The sequence below is a fragment of the Numida meleagris genome, chromosome 13 (assembly GCF_002078875.1).
Source record: "Numida meleagris isolate 19003 breed g44 Domestic line chromosome 13, NumMel1.0, whole genome shotgun sequence".
Classification (NCBI taxonomy): domain Eukaryota; kingdom Metazoa; phylum Chordata; class Aves; order Galliformes; family Numididae; genus Numida; species Numida meleagris.
Window position 1 is genome coordinate 8,437,871 of NC_034421.1, and position 18,757 is coordinate 8,456,627.

The 18,757-nt window shown below is 43.8% G+C and overlaps 1 protein-coding gene and 2 long non-coding RNA genes across 4 annotated transcripts in view; 1 reads left to right on the plus strand and 2 right to left on the minus strand.

The window, feature by feature from the left end:
- Window positions 1–18,757, plus strand: part of XYLT1 (xylosyltransferase 1) — a 160,146-nt gene that overhangs the window by 131,072 nt on the left and 10,317 nt on the right. The window contains exons 7-10 of one of the 2 annotated variants that reach the window (XM_021412123.1): window positions 118–294; window positions 3,683–3,945; window positions 7,294–7,489; window positions 13,841–14,174. In XM_021412123.1, the coding sequence (XP_021267798.1) occupies window positions 118–294; window positions 3,683–3,945; window positions 7,294–7,489; window positions 13,841–14,174 (970 nt within the window). The remainder of the gene's footprint in view (window positions 1–117; window positions 295–3,682; window positions 3,946–7,293; window positions 7,490–13,840; window positions 14,175–18,757) is intronic. The other variant, XM_021412124.1, reaches the window with a different exon arrangement.
- Window positions 10,167–13,844, minus strand: LOC110406089. The gene is made up of 2 exons (XR_002443271.1): window positions 13,400–13,844; window positions 10,167–11,646 (listed from the first exon to the last, which is right to left on the minus strand). It is a non-coding gene; the product is annotated as an uncharacterized LOC110406089 (long non-coding RNA).
- LOC110406088 overlaps window positions 14,253–18,757 on the minus strand; it is a 160,363-nt gene continuing 155,858 nt past the window's right edge. The window contains exon 16 of the long non-coding RNA XR_002443264.1: window positions 14,253–18,526. This is a non-coding gene — a long non-coding RNA (uncharacterized LOC110406088). The remainder of the gene's footprint in view (window positions 18,527–18,757) is intronic.

Genomic DNA, 18,757 nt, shown 5'->3' on the forward strand with positions numbered 1-18,757 from the left:
TCTCCCATTTTGAAGAAGAAAATTCACTGCATTAATTTCAGGCCCACGGATTGCAGTGAAGGAGAAAAGAGAAGTCCTGAGAGCTGAATGTACTTACGTGGTCTGTCTTTTTTGCAGTCTTTCTTTCACACTGTTCTGGAAAACAGCCTGTACTGTGACTCCATGGTGGACAACAATCTGCGCATCACAAACTGGAACCGTAAACTTGGTTGCAAGTGTCAGTACAAGCACATTGTTGACTGGTGTGGCTGTTCGCCCAATGACTTCAAACCAGCAGACTTCCACAGATTCCAGGTAACTAAGCCATTCTCTTTTCTGATACCCACAAAGGGCAGGTATACCCAAGAAAGGTGGAGAAAGGTGTGAGGATGCAATTATCTTCAGTTGAGGAGAAGGAAAAATTTGCCTTTCTGTAATATAGCCCTTGAGACTTACTGCTGTGCAGCAGTATCCCAGGGTTGCTCTTTGGACTGCATGGCATTGGTGGACCTGCTGTGCTAGAAATAAGGGGAGCTTGACACACATCACACTGGGTTGTTTTATTTTTTCAAGTTCCAGCTCAGGTGCCTTCATGATTTCATGAAGGCTGTGGCTTTCATTGTTAAGTGTTTCTCATCTTTGGAATAAAGCTTAAAAGTTGATTAGAGGCTTTCATAGCACAAGGCAATCAGTTTTCATTGTTGTACTTTTAAACACAATTATATTTCTGTTTGCCTCGTGATTTTAGGGGCCAGAGTTAGGAACTTCTGGTCACGCAGGCTTGGCAGGACTGCCTCAAAAAGTTTAATGGGTTCCTTTGTGATACAGTATCCTCAAGGCAGACATGAGAGCAAATCCTTGTGCTCAGGGGAGTACTCGCTCTCAAGCCTGTATCTGGCCTGTGTGTCTTCTGTTAAGAATGAACAAGTGCTTGTTTCAAGGTCATCAGATGTGCAGTTCCGTCCCTTCAGCTCTCGAGGCTCCCTGCATAAAGCATGTTTGTTCAGGCTTTGTGTGGGATGGGGAATGTGTTACCCTACGGCACAAAAATGACTGCTCCAAAACAGAGACTTTTCTTTATTGTGCTGCACTGCCTACCAGACGTAGTTGAAGGCAGTGACACAGGCGGTCACAAAAGAGCAAATGAGATGTTATCTAAGAGGGCCTCTGCTGTCCTGGACTCCAGTCCCAGGAAAGTCTCCAGCACAGAATAAATGGGAAGCCTTAAAATGCTCCTGCAAGACTGCAGAGGTGGATCTGCTCCAGGCTGGGAAAACAACCCATGGCAACAGTCGGGTAAACTGAGCAGTGAGGGAACGTTGAGCATTAGAATAGATGTTAAAGGCGCCTTCTGACACAGTGCCTGATGAGAGAGCCCCTCGGATGAGCACACTGCGCCAGAAGTCTCACTTGTGGTTCCCACAGAGACACAAAGCAAGCTGCAGAGGAGGAGATCAGAGAGCCCACAGCGTGTGCTGTCTGAGAGTGAAAACGAACATCCTCAAAAGAATTTTCAACCATCTCAGGCACTTTTGAACTCCTTGGCACGTCAGAACCCATGTCTGAATATGAGCAAGGCAAAACAAAGAATTTTTAAAAGCTGATGGTAGTTGAATAGTGCATATGCAGTAGTATACCTGAAGTCATGTCAAGTGCAGAACAGAAAATCTCTGTGAGACCGCTAACACGGAGGTGTAGGGTGCCTTTCCCATCCCTCCTGCATGTGAAGAGCTTTCAGAGCAAAGCAGCAGGAGGTGGCTGCTGGCACAAAGTGGTTGGCACCTGCAGAGAAAAAGTACTGTTGTCATCTGTGCCATTTCTTGCACAGATTATATTTTTTCTAAATTCTACTGGTTCCTGTCAACCAGGTGTTTGGGGATAATACAGCTGCTGTCTTGCATTCTTGGTATCCAGATGTATGCGTTGCTTCTCTAGAAGCTAGCCATGAGACCCAGCTGATGCTGCTGTCAGGTCTAGAGAGTTTGTTCTGAGGAGGCCAAAGCAGTGTTCAAGCACTAAAATGAATAAAAAGAGACTTCAAAAGACTGATATATATTTTTTTTCTGAAAGCATACAAAGAATGGACAGCAGGAAAGGAATCCAAACTGTGCAGTAATTCTGATGTCTTTGTGGGCTGTGAGGATAACTGCTTTAGAAACCAGACTTCAAAGAAATTTGTGTCTGGTCTAGTTTTAGATGAATCAGGTGACAGCACAGTTGTCATTATTTTGTCCTAAGTTATGATGACCATTTTGCTTGTGTTTACAGCAATAAACCAAGCAGGACCAGGGTGTGGGCTTGGAACTGGCACACAGTAATCTATACACACCATTTAAATGTTATTATTCTTTGTGACATTTTTTTGACCCATGCCGACCAGCAGTGACCGAGCATGGCTCAAGAGAAAGGACCAGTTGTTGTTTCTCATAGCCAGTGCAGGTAAATGAGTCCATTTTGTCTGCAGGGAATAGTCCAAGCTATACAGATGAAGACTTCATCACGCCGCTTGCCCTCAGGACCAGAGGATGAGCCCTGCCCTGTTTTATTCACTAGCAAAAACTGTCTAAATAGCCTGTTGCAGCTTTGTTTTCTCTAAGACAAGTTCACATGTTGCATTAGCTACTGTGTGTGTTACCTTTGAGGGTATTTGCCTGCAGAGTAGTCTGTAAAGTGATTGAGGAATTGTGACTGAGTTTTAAAAGCACACCTTACCTGAATGCATGTTGACTTCTGGGGTTATCCCAGCCATTATTTCAGAATAACTGACCCACTTGACCAATTAATTGGATGACTGAAATGATGGAGTTGTGCATTATGTGTTCTATCTGTCCCCAAACGAAAGGGATAAAGTGCATCATAAGAGATAGAGTATCAGAAATTAATTTTTTTTTCCTATGTGGCTCTTTGTCACACTCTATATTTTTCTCCTCCAAAAATGCTTTTCACACCAATAAACAACGTACAGTGCTCAAAAATCCCCTGTCCAAGTAACAAAAGATGCTTTTCTGTCAGAAGAGTAACAATGCAACACATGATTTTCCTTAAACTGCTCACTTTCTTTTAATTTGACTTTTTTTCCATATCCTACATATTAGTAACAGCCGTAATGCCTCATTTGCCTTCACTTTAATTCTCTGAAATGATTTAGCATTTTCACCTCATTTGGATGCAGTGCTGCCTGAAAATTCAGGAAGATATGGTTGTTCATAATGACAGCATGCTGAGGAGAGCTACAGAGACTGTAGTCACCCTGTTCCTTTGAGGTTGCAATGGGAGGACACTGTTGTAAGACATCGGCATAATCTCCACCAAAATACAGCCCAGTGGTGGAGGGCCTCCCAGGGAGGGCACATGAAGCCAGATAAAGGAATTGGAAACCTCTGCTGTGCTTCCCCTTTGGTCTGATCTGGTCCTGTACCTTTGGTGGTCACTGAATTTGTTCCTGATAGCAAAGAAATCTGTTCCAAATGGGTGATGCTGAGCTCAGAGCAGAGCACTCCTCTAGGGCTGGCCACCTCAGGGAGACCTCAGGCCGATGTGCACAGGTGGGCCTCACGTCAAAACCAGAACCATCTGTGTTTTTGTTGAATTATTGCATAGCTTTTATCTGAATCTTAACCACAGTCGCCGTTCAAGCCACCTTTGGCTGTGGGGAAGTTCTGTTCATGTCCTCAGTTGGTCTTTTCCTTTCACCTCACCACAGCAGACTGCCAGGCCAACTTTCTTTGCCCGCAAATTTGAAGCTGTGGTGAACCAGGAGATAATCGGCCAGCTGGACTATTACCTGTACGGCAACTACCCGCCCGGCACGCCTGGCCTCCGCTCCTACTGGGAGAACGTGTACGACGAGCCCGATGGCGTGCACACCCTCAGCGACGTCGCGCTCACCATGTACCACGCGTTCATCCGCCTGGGCCTGCGCAGAGCAGAGACCTCGTTTCACTCCGCTGGGGACAACAGCTGCCGGTCAGTTGGGCTCTCGGTCTTTTTCTGGATGTTTCTGAGGACTGAAGGGCACTGGAGAAGGTTCTGCTGGGATGTGTTGGCTGGGAGCATGTAGCCACGACAGGGCCAGGCGGCTGCAAGTGTACAGCTCTTATTTCCCGGAGTATTTATGCCTGTAACGAAGTGTTGGTTGTTCAGGGTTGACGTTAGGTGACCTATTTGCTGCACTTTTAAGGAGCTCCTCTGCAGCCTGATGAGGACTGACAGGATCCAGTTGGGCACCACTGCCCTTGCTGCTGCATTTTCTTTATTAATTTCAGCGAGTGTATTGCACCTGCAGCTCCTAAACCCTCCGTGTGATTGCAGCAGAGGTCATGCTCACCTCTATTACGCTTACTAAAGCACAGGACAGGATTTCAGAATTAATGTAAACCAGGCAGGTTAATGGTCTTTGCTTGTTTGCTCCCCTGGGCGCATACACAGAGCGCACAGAACTGCTTCCCTGAGCAGGGTTTGCTTGCTCACTGCAGCCGTCCGTGCCAAAAATGTTGCAACAAGTGGGATCCATTAACGTCAAATAAATAAAATGTATGTCTATATAAATACATACATATATATAGCAAATAAAAGCCATATTCTAAATTTCTTTTTCATGTATAAGCCTAGCAAACAGGAATTCAGTATAAAAATGTTTTGAGGGGAGAATTCCTAGAGTCAGACTTGCACAGTGAGGGTTTACCTCGTGGTGGATGCTTGCTGCCTGCACACACATCTGAAGCTGCTTAGGTACAAAGCTGAGAGGGCTCATCTTTTAAAGTCTTACTTTACAGTCTCTTAATTCCTTCCTCAAATTGTATTTTTGGGACCCTGCCTTTTGTAATCTTAATAGAAAACACATACAGGCTTAGCTAGCAAGCATTTAAGACAGTCCTTGTACTTTGACAGATGGAGCTGGCCTCTCTTGTGTTGGTGAATGCACTGTGACCTTCTTACTTAGTCGTGGAAGTGCTGAGCAACGTCCCATTTAGAAAGATGTGGTCCTGATTCCTGTTACAGCTTTGCCATTAAAGGTTAGCAGTACAGAGCAATAAAAGATCAGTAACAATTAGATAAAAGTAATCACCAGTAGCGTAACTTCCTTATATGAAACAAAGGCAGACTGAAAGAAGTCCTGGGGTCGTTTGTCCTGCAGGGTGAAGCCAGCAGAGAGGATGGGAGCTATGTATAACCAGTACTGAAATAATGTAACAATTAGTTCTGTGCTTATTCTTTTTGCGGGTGTTCCAGTGATGATTTATATCAATAATCAGTATCATTTCGGAGGAGCTTTTCATTGCACGGGAACTCAAGGTGCTTTTCAAGCTTGGCTCAGATTATAAATAGGGAAGTCACGTCATCCACTGCTGATTGCAGCTGTCCCCGGGATAAAGCCTGGCTGCCTTACAGCGGGCTGCAGCCTCACAAACAGCACAAGAAGGAATTGCAAACCGTGACTGGGAGTGGAGGCTTTGTTTTGTATGTACCTAAGCCCTCTCAAAGTGTCAGCGTCCAGTTTAAATCAGTTTAAAGTGGATGATCTTCAGATTATGATTCACATCTCTTCTCTATGGATACTCTCTTGTTTTTCTGCATGTGTGCATTTATGCACTTCCTCCTTCTCTCGTGATTTTGCTTGTCTCTAAAGCAGTGACAGCAGGAATGCATTTGGGCTGAGCACCTCAACAGCATTCCCTGTGCTGCCAGGGCTGTTAGCAGCAGGAAGGTAGCTGATAGCAGTCACTACCCCAGCTCATTTCACACTGCTGCAGGCGCTGCAAGGAAAGCATCCACCACTTTGCATCACATTTAGAGCCAGTCCCATGCTACCACCCACAGCTGCCCAGGAGACATCTGTAAGAAACTGTCTTGCACACTGTTATAACAAGGGACAGCCTCAGAAAGATGTGCCCCCTGCAAACTGCTCAGCTACCGAATTAGATTGCAGATCAGCATCTTCAGTGGGAACAGCATTAATGTGCGCTTGAGATTTAATTTATTTCTCACCATCTCTAGATGTTTTTACTCACTGCTGCCAAGAGACAATTTACTCAGACTATTTCAAGGGTATTGTAAATATTTGCTGCTGCACATATGAAACAGGAGGCCTTAGTGCTCAGCACAGAAGTCAAATTGTTGCTGGTATTGGCTGCATAGCTGTGCAGTGTTTTCACTTGGTCTGTCAGTGCTGGCCCTGTTTGTAGCCCGTCTTGTTATGTTTATTTCTTGGGCTCTAGAGACTTCCTTCTGGCTGCTGCTGGTTTAGGGTAATGGAAAGTCATTCTTGGTTAGCTCTCTTACCACTAGTGTGAGGAGCCAGTCCTCGCTGAGTTGAATGGGGAGGCTTGAGACTGGTTGGCGTTGAATGTGCTGCAGACACGCCTGATTGACAGTTAATGTCACTGCTGTAAAGTAGCAGATGACTTGATTTCAGAGCCGTGAACATATTTTTAGTTATTAATACATCTGTGTGTGCACACATGCATCATTTCAAATCTTCTTGGGACTGCAGCAGACAATTGACCGTAGATTTTAATTATTGGAATCAATGACTACGTTGTCTCTAATCCTAACTGTAGCAGAAGGCTTCCAAGTCTCTCAAGTAGCAGTTTTTCCTCTTTGTTTGACCTTTTTTTCAGGTTTTTTTTAGTTGTAAAAAATCTGTGGCAAGAGCCATTTCAAATATGTAAAGAACATGAAGCGTATTTCTTAAAATACGGGGACCACATCCCAATGTCCGTCACCACTGTGTAGACCTGCCCAGTGCTGCCCTTGAGACTGTACGGGGAGCAGATCTGTCTGCAGAACAGCATGGGGCAAGGGCTCGCCCTCGGCCAGCCTCGCAGCACCCTCTGCTGTCCCCAGCCTGCTGCTGTCCTGTTGTCAGGTACCATAGAGATTTACATTGCTGAGGGCAGAAAGAAAGGAGAGCATCCAATTTAGGGTAGTAAGCACATTTCTTGAACATCATTTATCCCCCGTTTATCATTTATCCATTTAATCTGAAATCTCTGGGTGGCACATTTTACCCAGAAGAGGTAGAAAGGGAGGGATGTTGGCTGGCATGGCATGGAGAGGTATCTCCTAAAGAGCTTACGGCTGTGGATAGCTTCTCAATGAGTATATATTCCTACTGACATTTTCTGTGTTTCAGGGTAATCAGAACAGCCTAAGAATGTTCAATAATGAGTCATGAATGCATTCGAAATCTCTTAATGTACAGCGGTGAATCTTCTAGTTGAAAGGAATGCTTCTTAAGCCATTAGCTCCAAGTAAATGGAGATTTCATGTCTCTCTTGTGCAGCTGATGAGTGTGCATGTGCTATTTTGCAGATACTATCCCATGGGCCACCCGGTTTCTGTCCACCTTTACTTCCTTGCTGACCGTTTCCAAGGTTTCCTCATCAGACACCACGCCACCAACCTGGCTGTTAGTAAACTAGAGACTTTGGAAACATGGGTGATGCCGAAGAAAGTCTTCAAGATTGCAAGTCCACCCAGTGATTTTGGAAGATTGCAGTTCTCAGAGGTGAGTATTCGTAGCTACTCATTCTCATTGTTACGAGCCGCGGAAGGGATTATGTACTAGTTCAGCAGCCTTTGGAAATTGCATTTCCATGTAATTTATAGCTAAGAGTGGCTCTGTAGTGTAATGCAGTTTCTTTATGAAAGGCAGTGTTGTTTGCCAGCCCAGATCCATGGTTAACTCTCACTTCTTATGTTACTCTCAGTGTCCTCATTCCCTCTTTGACAAACTGAAGGCATTCACTGTTGTAAAAGGGACTCTGAAACTTAGACGTTTTGTGACTGTGATCGTTGTGACTGCTGTAAGAGGGATGTGGGAGCTGAAAAATGCCGTGTTTCTGCAGCTCCAGATGTGAGCAAGGATGTGGTAAACATTCCTCCCAAGAATATGCTGAAAACAAACCATGAAATTAGTGATAGTCAGGCACCAATGCCACATTTGAGTAGAATATTGATGCTGTAACATGAAAGAGAAAATCATCACAGCAGTGGCTGAGATTTCCCACAAATCCTGTTATTTGTTGTAGGAATTTCTATCACCATCTGACGTTCAGTGTAAAAAGTGTACCCTAGAATATATTAGGAAAGTTGACCACTAATAGAACCTGACATCTGTGTTCTGTTTTAAAGATACAACTGTCTGAGCAGTTAATTTTGTGATTTTTCTTGTTAAGCCACAAATTTCAATTAAGGCACAAAATTGATTGAACAAATGCATTGCAGTCATTATGGCCAAGTCCATAAATTACCATCTTCTTGGGCAATTAAGAAATGCCTGGGTAGGATTCAGTGTTTTGGTGTGCATGGCAAATCCATGACATTAATGTGCCATTAAAGAGATGGATGGAAGGTGTGGTTCGTTTATCAATGTGTCTGATGGTAGACTTGCCATTTCATGCAGTGATAAATGTTTATTTGGTATTTTTTATCTCACTTTCAGCTTGATGCCTTCTTTGAGTCCTTCTTTCAAAAGCAACTGGGCTGGCGGCAGGAATTTTTTTCTAATTGCACGATAAAAACAAACGCATTAGCTCAATGTTTTAGAACTAGAATAAAAATATTTAGAAAGAATACATGTAACTTCATCCCACTTGTAGGGAGGAAGCGCTCATGGGACCAGAATTTACACTCTGGCCACTTGCCAGATTCCCTTTGGCTCCAGCGCGTTAGAACTAAACCTTTTTTCCCCAAAACCAGCCCTGCAGCAGCCATGAGCCTGCCCTACAGATGTCCTGGAGCAGCAGCGCTCAGTGTCGGTGTCTCATGATGGGGAAGCAGCAGGGTGTCAGTGGCCTCTTTGCAGCACTGTGCCCAACACACAGGAACTGTCGGCTTGCAGGAAGGATGCCTGAACCCTGCTGCACTCATGAGCCAGTCTTCATGGCCTCATAGCCTACAACTGGTCTGCAGGCAGACCTGTAGGGCCCAGTGCTGCTGTGACCTGTGTCAGTGCAAAGCATGGGAGGGATTTGGTCACTGGGGAGCTTTTCTCAGGCTGAGGAAACTTTCTCTTCTATTTGAAATCCAGGAAGAGTTTTGGTGGCTGCTTACATCTCTTCTTTATTTTTTCTCACTTAAACTCTTGGATTGTCCTCTCTATTCAGAAATGATTTATGTTTTAAAAGACCAGGAGGTACAAAGTCAATCATTTAATTGTTGTAATTGTTTCTTAATTGTTTGTCTTACTTTCCGCCTTCCATTGGCCAGCAGGCATCTCTGCCTCTGAGCCAAATTATTCTCTCAGTTACCCTGGTATAAATCCAGCATTAACCCTTTCAGCTTCAGTGTGGCTGCAAAGCCTGTCATCTGCTACCACTTATTAAAATGCCACCTCTTTGTCAAAGTCCAGCAAGTGTAAAGCAAATTTAACAGTTCAGCTCAGGTGAGGGCATTGATGTTTGCCGATTAACCACCAAAAAAGAAATTTACAGTTTGGGCGTACTGGGATGTAAATCTGTGTGGGTTTTCTTTTTCTTTTCAAATCTCATCCCATAATTTGGCAGAAACTTGAAACTGAATGGAGTCTCTTAAATGGGAGTTTTGTCCCCAGCTTACACCAGTGGGACTAGACAGAAAGAACACAGATACGGTGAACGCACTCCTGGGTGCCTCTGTGATGCTGAGACACAACCAGAATGGCAGCAGAGAGACAGGATCTCTCTGGGCTGGATCAGCCCTTCCCACCCTCTGCTCCTCAGCTTTGCTTCTCAGACTTTGCATCCTGAGTAGGGGATTTCACCGTACACTATGTGAACGACCAGTGGGGTTAATAACAGTGTTCCAATTGCATTGTGCTCCTGCATTCAGTCTTTGGCTGAGAAAATAAAATAGCATTACAGGAAATCCAAGAAAGAAGATTTCCAAGTGTTTCCTTCTTTTTTCTTGGAAACTCCCACATCTCCTAAAATTGGCTTGTACATAATACACATAATACATATCCAATTAGTCTAGATCAATGGTAACTTTTACGTGGAAGGCAGAAGATTGATTTGCTGTAGAGTACTAAAAGTCTCAGCTTAGAGTGTATCGGTGGAACAGTAAGTTCATTTCTAGTCTTGTTAAGACTTGTGATTCATCACAGAGAATAAAATAAACTAGGTGGCAGGCAATTAGTGCGCATTGTATGAACCTAATGGTCCTGTTTGTGCTGAGCAATGAGACACAAACCCATAATCAAGGCATAATTTATCTTGGGAAAATTTTATCTGGGGACTGAACAGAGATAGAATTGGGAGTTACAAGCTAGTGAGCGAGTTCCAGCTTTCCAAACATCCACCACGCACAGTGCCTGCTCTTGAAGCCCTAAATAATGGTGCTTACAATAATGATATGGAAAACGTCACCTTCTGTGCCACATCTCTTCATATTTTCTCAGTTATTCATTACTGTTTGATTCCAGCCTATACTTTGTGTATTCCCTTTGAAAGTGAAAGCATACTTCAAATGTTTTAAGGGGCTGCGAAAAATATTACAGGACTGTAGTAGCTTCTGGCCTGTAAAGTCAGACATCTCAGTACTGGGAATTCAGCTGCATCAAGTTCAAGGGAGGACATACAAGCTTCTCAATAGTGCTTTAAGTAACATTCTTTTTAAAATATGGATCTTCTAAAACCAGCTTATCCTCTAAGCTGTACAGCACAGAAAGTGTGTCCTGCAGCTGGCAACTGGTAATAAAGGGCAGATCCTGTAACAGATGTGTGCAGCTCCCTGTTTTCCCTTTTCTAGCATCCTGTGGCACTCCCTGAGATGACAGTGGGTGCTCCTGCCACATCTTTCACCTTCTGTTTTCTCTTGTGGGCTTTGCATGGCAGGATTACAGCCCCACTGAGGCTGCCCTGGCTCCCATCCTGGGACTGGGACTGCTGATGGGGTGGGTGATGGGTCAGTTTGGGTGGAGTTATTTCAAACAGAAGGCAGTAGCATTTGGGTGAGGTATGTCTGTCTAATGGTGGAAGGACCTTCTCCAAGGGGAAAGCTGGCAGTACTTCCTAAATACTGTTCTAGTTTGAATTTCTTTGATACCTCTAGGAAATCCTTGGATAGCAAGATCCCTGAATGACGTTATTCCCCTTTCTCATATGGTTTGCGGTCAGCACTGCTTCAGAGGGACTTCACTGTTCATAGACTGGAACAATCTCCAGTTTGTCTAGGCCTGATACCATTAACTGCTTTGAACACTGTTGGGTTTGGGAAGGAAGCCTTTAATGTGTTTAATTCTTGAGGATAAAGTCTGCTTTGCTAAAGGAGCAATTCATTAAGAAATGCCAGGTGTGGTAGAAACAGCTGTTCCTTACTGGGTTTTCTTTGCCCAGGAGGGTGCATATTTGTTTCACGTGTTGTGGCTTTGTTTTTCCCAGGTCTCTTGAGAGGTAGGTGTGATGTCACCATACCCAGTGAGGGTCAGTGGAGTAGGTAGTGAGATCTGGTCAGGAAATTTTCTTTCTCAGCTTATTTCCATACATATTCAGTCGGCTTTGTCAAGAGAGTTCACTCTGACAGCTCCTCAAGGCAGTCACTGCTGGGGTCTGATATCTGGGCTGCACTGTCAGGTTTGATTAGCTGGTGTGCGACGTGAAATACCTTGGAAATAGCAGGCACTGCAGGACGGATGGCAGAGCAGTGGAAGGCTCATTCTGTCTCTTATTCTGCTGTGTCATAGTCCTGTAGGAGGAATTCATATGAAGATGGATGGGTTTAGGATGTTAGGATTTTATCCTACTGGCCGTGTAGCTTTTTGCTAGTAGTCCTCCTGTAATTCGTCTGCCAAACACAGGGATTTATTTAAATTGGGCTCAGGTCCAGACCGTTTCCAAAATACACATCAGTGGTAGAAGATACCAGGTAGTTGTTAAGTTTTCCATATTTGGTGGATTTCAACATTAAATCGGGACTACTTATTTTCATCAATTAAGGTGAAATCTAGAAGAAAAATCTTTGAAGCAAATCACTTGTTACACTTTCAGGAAAGCAGGTTCTGCCTGTGTCCCATGTGAGGTTAATATGAGGGACAAGGACAGTGCAGCATAGGGGAAATCTTCAATATCCACATTTACTGAAAGAGACGATCCTGTCTGCGTGTGCATGGGACTCCAGAGACCATCTGAGAGAATCCCATGGTTTCTGTGTAGGGAACAGACTGACTCGTAGGTCATCACTGCTGTTTGTTCGGAGATCTAGGCCAGAGAGCACCAGGAGGACTACTAGGGATTTCAGTACCAGGTTGGCGAAAACTTCTGTATGTCTCTCCAAGGAATGGCATCAGATGTCTGCTTGCAAAAAAGAGCCAAGGGCTTCTTCTGTTCTTCCCTTCCCACGAGGTCACTCAGATCTTTTTTGATACTGATTGCTTTTGATCTGAGGTCATGAGAGCAAGACCTTATGGGACAAGGAAGACAGACACTTCACCCAAAAGCTAATACACAACCTTCAATACTGTGATCCACTCTGTTGCCTTTTTGAGAATGGATACAGCTGGTTTGTTAACAGTCAGCCCCATAAGTGCATGCTATGTAAGTTGCTCTGAAAGTAATGCCACCTGTTAATTTACATGAAAACTACAACAGATACAGAGAGCATAATAGCACTGTTTAATAGAGCAAATTCTCAACTACAAAAGATTATTTTTTAACAGTTACCACCATTAGCTGTGCACTTTCAGCAGCAATGAACAAGAACCCGTGCTCATATAAATATCTGCACCACTGGAGATGACCCACTGTTTCATAGCTGTTGTGATGGCCTGGTTGCTGAAACGCACCACCCGCTGCCTCAGCTGTGCTCACATCCACTGTTTGGTCTCCATCAACATTCAGCAAGTGTCCATGAATGTCAGTGGGCGCCATTTTTTCAGCATGGAGGAATTCAGTTCCACCCCTTTGCTTCATCCACACCTCCACGTCAGACGCCGTTGTGTCAGAGTGCCCCTCTGCTGCCGTCTGCCACACGGCAGCAACACGTAACGGGATGGTGGTGGGAAGGCTCAACCTCTGCTGCCATCCCACCAACATCTGCTTCTGACATCGTGGGCCAACATATAAAACAGGAGACATTACTTTCAGAGCAGCCCTCATAGTCTAGGTGCTAGAATAGTAAAAAGTAAAGTTGACCTAAGAAGGGCAATTATTACGTTTTCATGCTATCTGCTTACAGATGGGGTTTTTTTTCAGTAGTGTACAAGTGCTTAATGGCAACAGCTCGTAAATTTGTATCATCCGATGGGTTATGGGTGAACCATTAAAATTCATATAAAGAACAGTGAAATATGAAAGCTGCTAGGGAAAGGAAAGGTCTATTTATTATATTTACACTATATTTACACAATATTTACACTAGATTGTGAATCAGCTCGTTTATTGTTAGTTAGGAATAAATAAAAAAACAGTGTCACTATTATGCCAGTGAGAAAATGGTTTACCAGAAGCCGCTTGCATCATGCAGAAAGGGAGTGCAAGGAAACAGCATCTCATGCATAGATCGTAGTAAAGGGTCCGATGTGACTTGTCCTGAAGTCAGCAAAAGCCTCGTCCTTACTCTCAGCAGTAGCTGGCTCGATCTGTACTGCAGGCTCTGTCTCTCAAATGTACCATACATGTTGATGTCCCAGGAGATTGTAGGTCCTGTGCATTGCAGTAGCCAGTGTTCAGTCACTGGACTTGGTCCTTTACTGACTGCCTTCATGTGGAGAAAAAGGAGAGCTGCTGGAGCCTGTTACATCACTCTTATTATCAAAGTACTCCTCTGTGCACCTTGTGAAAGTTGTTTGAGAAATATGACTTCTGTCTTGAGAGCCCTGATTTGACACAGGAGTCTCAGCTTGCAGAGGTGATGCGAGCAGCAGTGTGGTCTCTGATTTCAGATTGGCACGGAGTGGGACGCCAAGGAAAGGCTTTTCCGGAATTTCGGAGGACTGCTCGGGCCGACAGACGAGCCAGTTGGCATGCAGAAATGGGGAAAAGGCCCCAACGTCACCGTTACTGTCATCTGGGTGGATCCAGTCAACGTAATAGCAGCGACGTACGATATTCTCATTGAATCCAGCGCAGAATTCACTCACTACAAACCGCCCCTGAATTTGCCCCTGAGACCTGGTGTCTGGACAATAAAAATTCTGCACCACTGGGTCCAGGTAGCTGAAACCAAATTCCTCGTTACACCTCTCACCTTCTCAAATCGGCAGCCTATCAAGCAAGGTAAGTTTTATTATTTGTTACTGGAATTATACGGTTATTTTGTCTGTATTCATTGTAAATGCCACTGTTAAAAATGAAGTAGTGCAGCACTGGAAACAGCGAAAATAGAGGAATATTATAAATAGTAAATCAGATGAAATTGTTGCACCAAGACAAGTGAAAGTGTCTGTATCCAGCCCAAACAAGACAGCCACTTTGAACAAAAGTCTTTATATCTTTATAATACGCACAGTTCAACATCCAGGGAAATTCAGACTCTCAGCAATAACAGCTATCATAAAAAACATCACTTAGAAAGAAAAACGGACCCTTCTCCAAAGCTTTGCATTCACTTTTGCTCATAAAGAGTTACAGGTGTTTAATCTGTTAGCTTGGCAAAGGTTCTGTGTTTAATGATAAAAAACATTAATGTATGAAATACTGGATTAGTGAAAATCAGCCTAGGCCAGAGCTACCTGACAAGTTGTCATGTGCAGGCATTCACTTCTGCCTGATCCCTGCCAAAGCCTGCTCAGTACGTGCCAAACACTTGCGTTACAGAAACATCAGTAGATGCAGCAGCCCTGGTTCGTGCAGCATCAGACCCAGTCAGATTTTTCAGAAGGAAACCATTTTCTTCCCTACCACAGCAGCGCTGAGCCACCCTGGGGCCACCAGCAGCTCATGCACTGGGTGCTCAGCTCTTCAGCCAGTGCCAGGTATGTTGGGCTGGGAGAGAGAGTACAGTCTGCAGCCACACCTGTTCTCTGATCTGCTGTGGTCAAAACAAGTTTGTTGTTAGGAATGTCTTTACCATTCCTCCTGTTGTGCTCAAGTGCTTCCATCTGCCTGATATTCCTAACTTTACATGTCTTAAAATTGAGAGATACGTGAATGGTCCTTGCAAGTTTTCAGAAGTTCTTCCTGATGAGGCAGCAAATAAACCGAGTTGGGCCTTTACCTTCCAGCATTACGTGCTGCCTCTGTAACTCAGGCACCACCAGACAACTGCTGAGAGCTAATGCTGCCCTTATCGTGCTCAGCAGGAGCCTGATGCTACACATTTCTCACCAGGACAGCCAACATGCTGATTTCTTCTTCTAGCATTTGGTGACACCGTTTCTTAAGGAAAAACTAAACCACAGGCAACCTGCTGCTCTTGCTAGCTACTAGGCAATGATACATTTTGAAAAAACACTGCGTGTAGAAAGAATTTTAAGTTTGAAGCAGCCTACTTCTAAACGTTACTGCTACTAATTCATCTTCTGCAAATGAATGAATTCCATGTTCTTTGCTAATTTAACAGTTGAGGCACAGATTGGATTGAAAATGTGGCATGTAGTCAGCAGCCTTGCTGCTTTTTGCTTTGTAAGGGTACTGAGCAAAGCCAATCATGTCTGAGGCTTCAACCAAGCGTCCCTGCTTTGTGGTGGTAAGGCAAAAGCGCTCTGGTCCAAACTCCGAATCTCAAATCGTTCCACCAGAATTAGGGAGTCACTCCAGATTGCCACAAATAAGAAAAAAAATAAAAAGTTGGCCCATTGATTCACTGAGAGAAGATCTGGCTCATATTTCTTGTTGAAGAGCCCTATTCATATGGTAACGAGAAATCTACCATAGGAATGAAATACAAAGCCTGGGAACAATATTATCTAGGAAAAGCCTCGGGAGCGCTTCGCTGCTGATGCTGGGATGCATAATCTCCCTGTGGCTGAGGCATGAAGGTAAAGGAGAAAATTAATTACAGGAGCAGACAGAGACACTTCACCATAGTTAGAATGATATTTACAATGCAGATTTGTTTGTTTGGGTTTTTTTAAGGCTTTCTGTCTCAATGACATTACTGTGCTCTGTGCTGGCAATTGTCGTTTAGCTTTGATTTCAAGCTTTTGTCAGTTTGTCACCACTTTATTACTTAAATATATTTTTCTGTGCCAAATAAAGGCATTATGAGAGTACGACAGAAGAATTAGAAGTTCTAAAAGAACAGTTTCTGTTACTGCTGTAAACAATGCGAAAGCTGCCAAAAATCCTCTAAAATGAAGGAACAGTAGTATTGTCTTGTCCGAACTCTGAAAATAAAACATACATCAGCCTTAGCCAGGAGCTGTCAGCAGAAGAGAGAAGTATGTTTTATTAGGGATTCAAGTTTTGTTCTTCCCTCACCCTGAGTGAAAAAAAAGCTCTACAGCTCTTGTTAGAAAGATTTCCATTGCAGATAATTTGCTCCTCCAGAAGCCTTTTTCATACACTTTGAGTTTGATTTGCTTCGTCGTGATCAGGCCCACTCTGTCTCACACATTCCGGATGTAGAAACTGGAGTCCACATAGGTACGTACGTAAAAATCTGCCCATATTTGTGCACAATCTGTGACTTTCTAAAAAATGTTTGCACAAATCTGGTAGCAGCCACTATGCTCTTGTATCTTGAGAGCAAGAACGTGGAAACTGTCACTGTATTTCCTAAACCACTGCATATCCACATATGACCAGCGCAGAGCACAAGAAGTTGCTTTCTCTTTCCCAGCACCATGAAGGAAACAGAACATGTTCATTCCTGTATCTCTCTCAAAATTCATCAGTACAATTCAAACTAAAAAATTAATTCTGGGGCAGCTACCAGCAAAGACATTTCATTTAGCAGTTCATAAAAACAGCATATGCAGCTAGTTATTCGTTTTCTATTCCCATTTACTTATTAGTTTTGGCCTAGAGTCTGTGCATGCAAGTAAAGCCATGAAGGGAAATAGGGGACAGGTTTTTTCCTGTGATATTATGTCCAGATGCGCATAACTGGCAGAATGTAAATTGTTTAAAGACAGGCATTTGTTGCCCTTTACAAGGACTGGACCTATAAAAGATCCAAGATCTGTTCTTACATGGAATGATTGACCACACTTGGAGGTTTGGGATGTTTCCACAGTAAATGAGGCTCCCAAAGCTATTTCAGTGGAAAGTTTAGAGTCCAATGTTATTTATTCTTTATTGCTCCTCTTTCCCCTCCATTCATCCAAATCTGTGTCTACTTTCTCCGAGTTCTGTCTCTGATCAGTTCTGCCTTCAGCAGATCCTTCTGGCTCAGGAGCCCCTTCAGGTGTTTCCATGGTTGGGGGAAGAGAACAAAGTGAATTAAGTGAATTTGTCACATAACTCATTTGGAAAAAGCAGGTTCAGCTTCACTTGGTCTGATGCTTTTTTTCTTGAAATGGTGACTCAGAGTGTCTTACCATATGGCTGAGTGTGTTACAACCAAGTTCTCCTTGCTCCCTGTAAGGACAGGAGAGCTGCCACAGACCATTGGGATGCCCCAGGACAAGACAGAAAGGAAGTGTAGTGTGGAAGAGACAAAACAGGGAGAAGATTGCTAGAAGATGTGGTTATACACAAGGATGAGGGTTTCTTACTGTCTGCTTTAGGCAGCAAATTCCATGGAGGTTGGCTCTGTGTCTCTCTTTCTCTTTGCTGCACAGAGTCTGTGCGAGTGCTCCTGCCAGGTGGGATTGCACGTCTCCCTGGAGCACTGAGAGGTGCAGGGAAAAAGCCAAACCAATTCATGTTCAAATTTGAGTTTATATTCATACGAAGCTTTGACGGTGGTCTCCCAGCTGGAGTGATGCTAATGAGTTGCCGCGTGCTTAACGTAGCTTTATAAAAGCTAAATAAGTTACTGTGAGCCAGTGCGCAGATTCACTTCTGGGGCCGATAAAGTCCCAAACTTCAAGCTGATACCAAACACTAGATTGAAAATAAATAAATAATTTAAAAACTCCTTCCCTCAAGCAAAGAAGGAGAGAATGAGAGCATCCTTCTGCAGAGGTGCCTTTCATGTTCGGTTCCTGGTGTGTTCACATGCTCCTGGCGTGGAGCTCCCACTGCCCCACAGCGGGGACAGGGAGCCTCAAACACCACCCCATGGACCCAGTGCCCTCCAGCTACAGCCGCCTCTTTCAAAGGCCTGAAGGCATTAGCAGACATCCTGCGATGCACACATACATCTCAGAAACCTTTTAACCTAATCCATATTTATGGATCAGCCTAATTAAGTATATACTGGGAAACCTTTGTTTTACTGTTGGTTATTTGCAGTGGCTCAATCAATTCTAATTGCATCTATACGGATTATAAAGTGGGTGGCAACTTGTGTCGGAACTGCTGTGATTTCTTTAAATTAACCAGCTATAACATGACACATTCTTGATAAATGTAGTAACAGCAGCAGGCAGGCCTGTGGCTGCAGGAGAGTAGACATGCCCTAGAATCGTCAGTCCAAGAAAAACCCTGAAGACAGGGATTTGCTTTGAAATTTAGTTCAGATCCAGTTGACAAGGAGTCGATTAGCTTTGCAATGAGCAAATGCAGCACTGTCTTGTTTGCTGCAAGAGAAAACAAACCAAATGTCAATAAAAAATTACCTCTTTGCCAGAGGGCTTCAATGCAATTCAAGTAAGGAAATAAAGCTGTACGTTCTGTGTTGCTGAAAAAAAAACACAGGTCTAGCGCCTTAATGTGTACCAAGGTAACCGCTTCTTTCATTCCGTAGCCCACTCTCTGTCTAAACTCATTTGCTTTTTCTGCAAAATGAAGAACAAACCCACACAGAACTG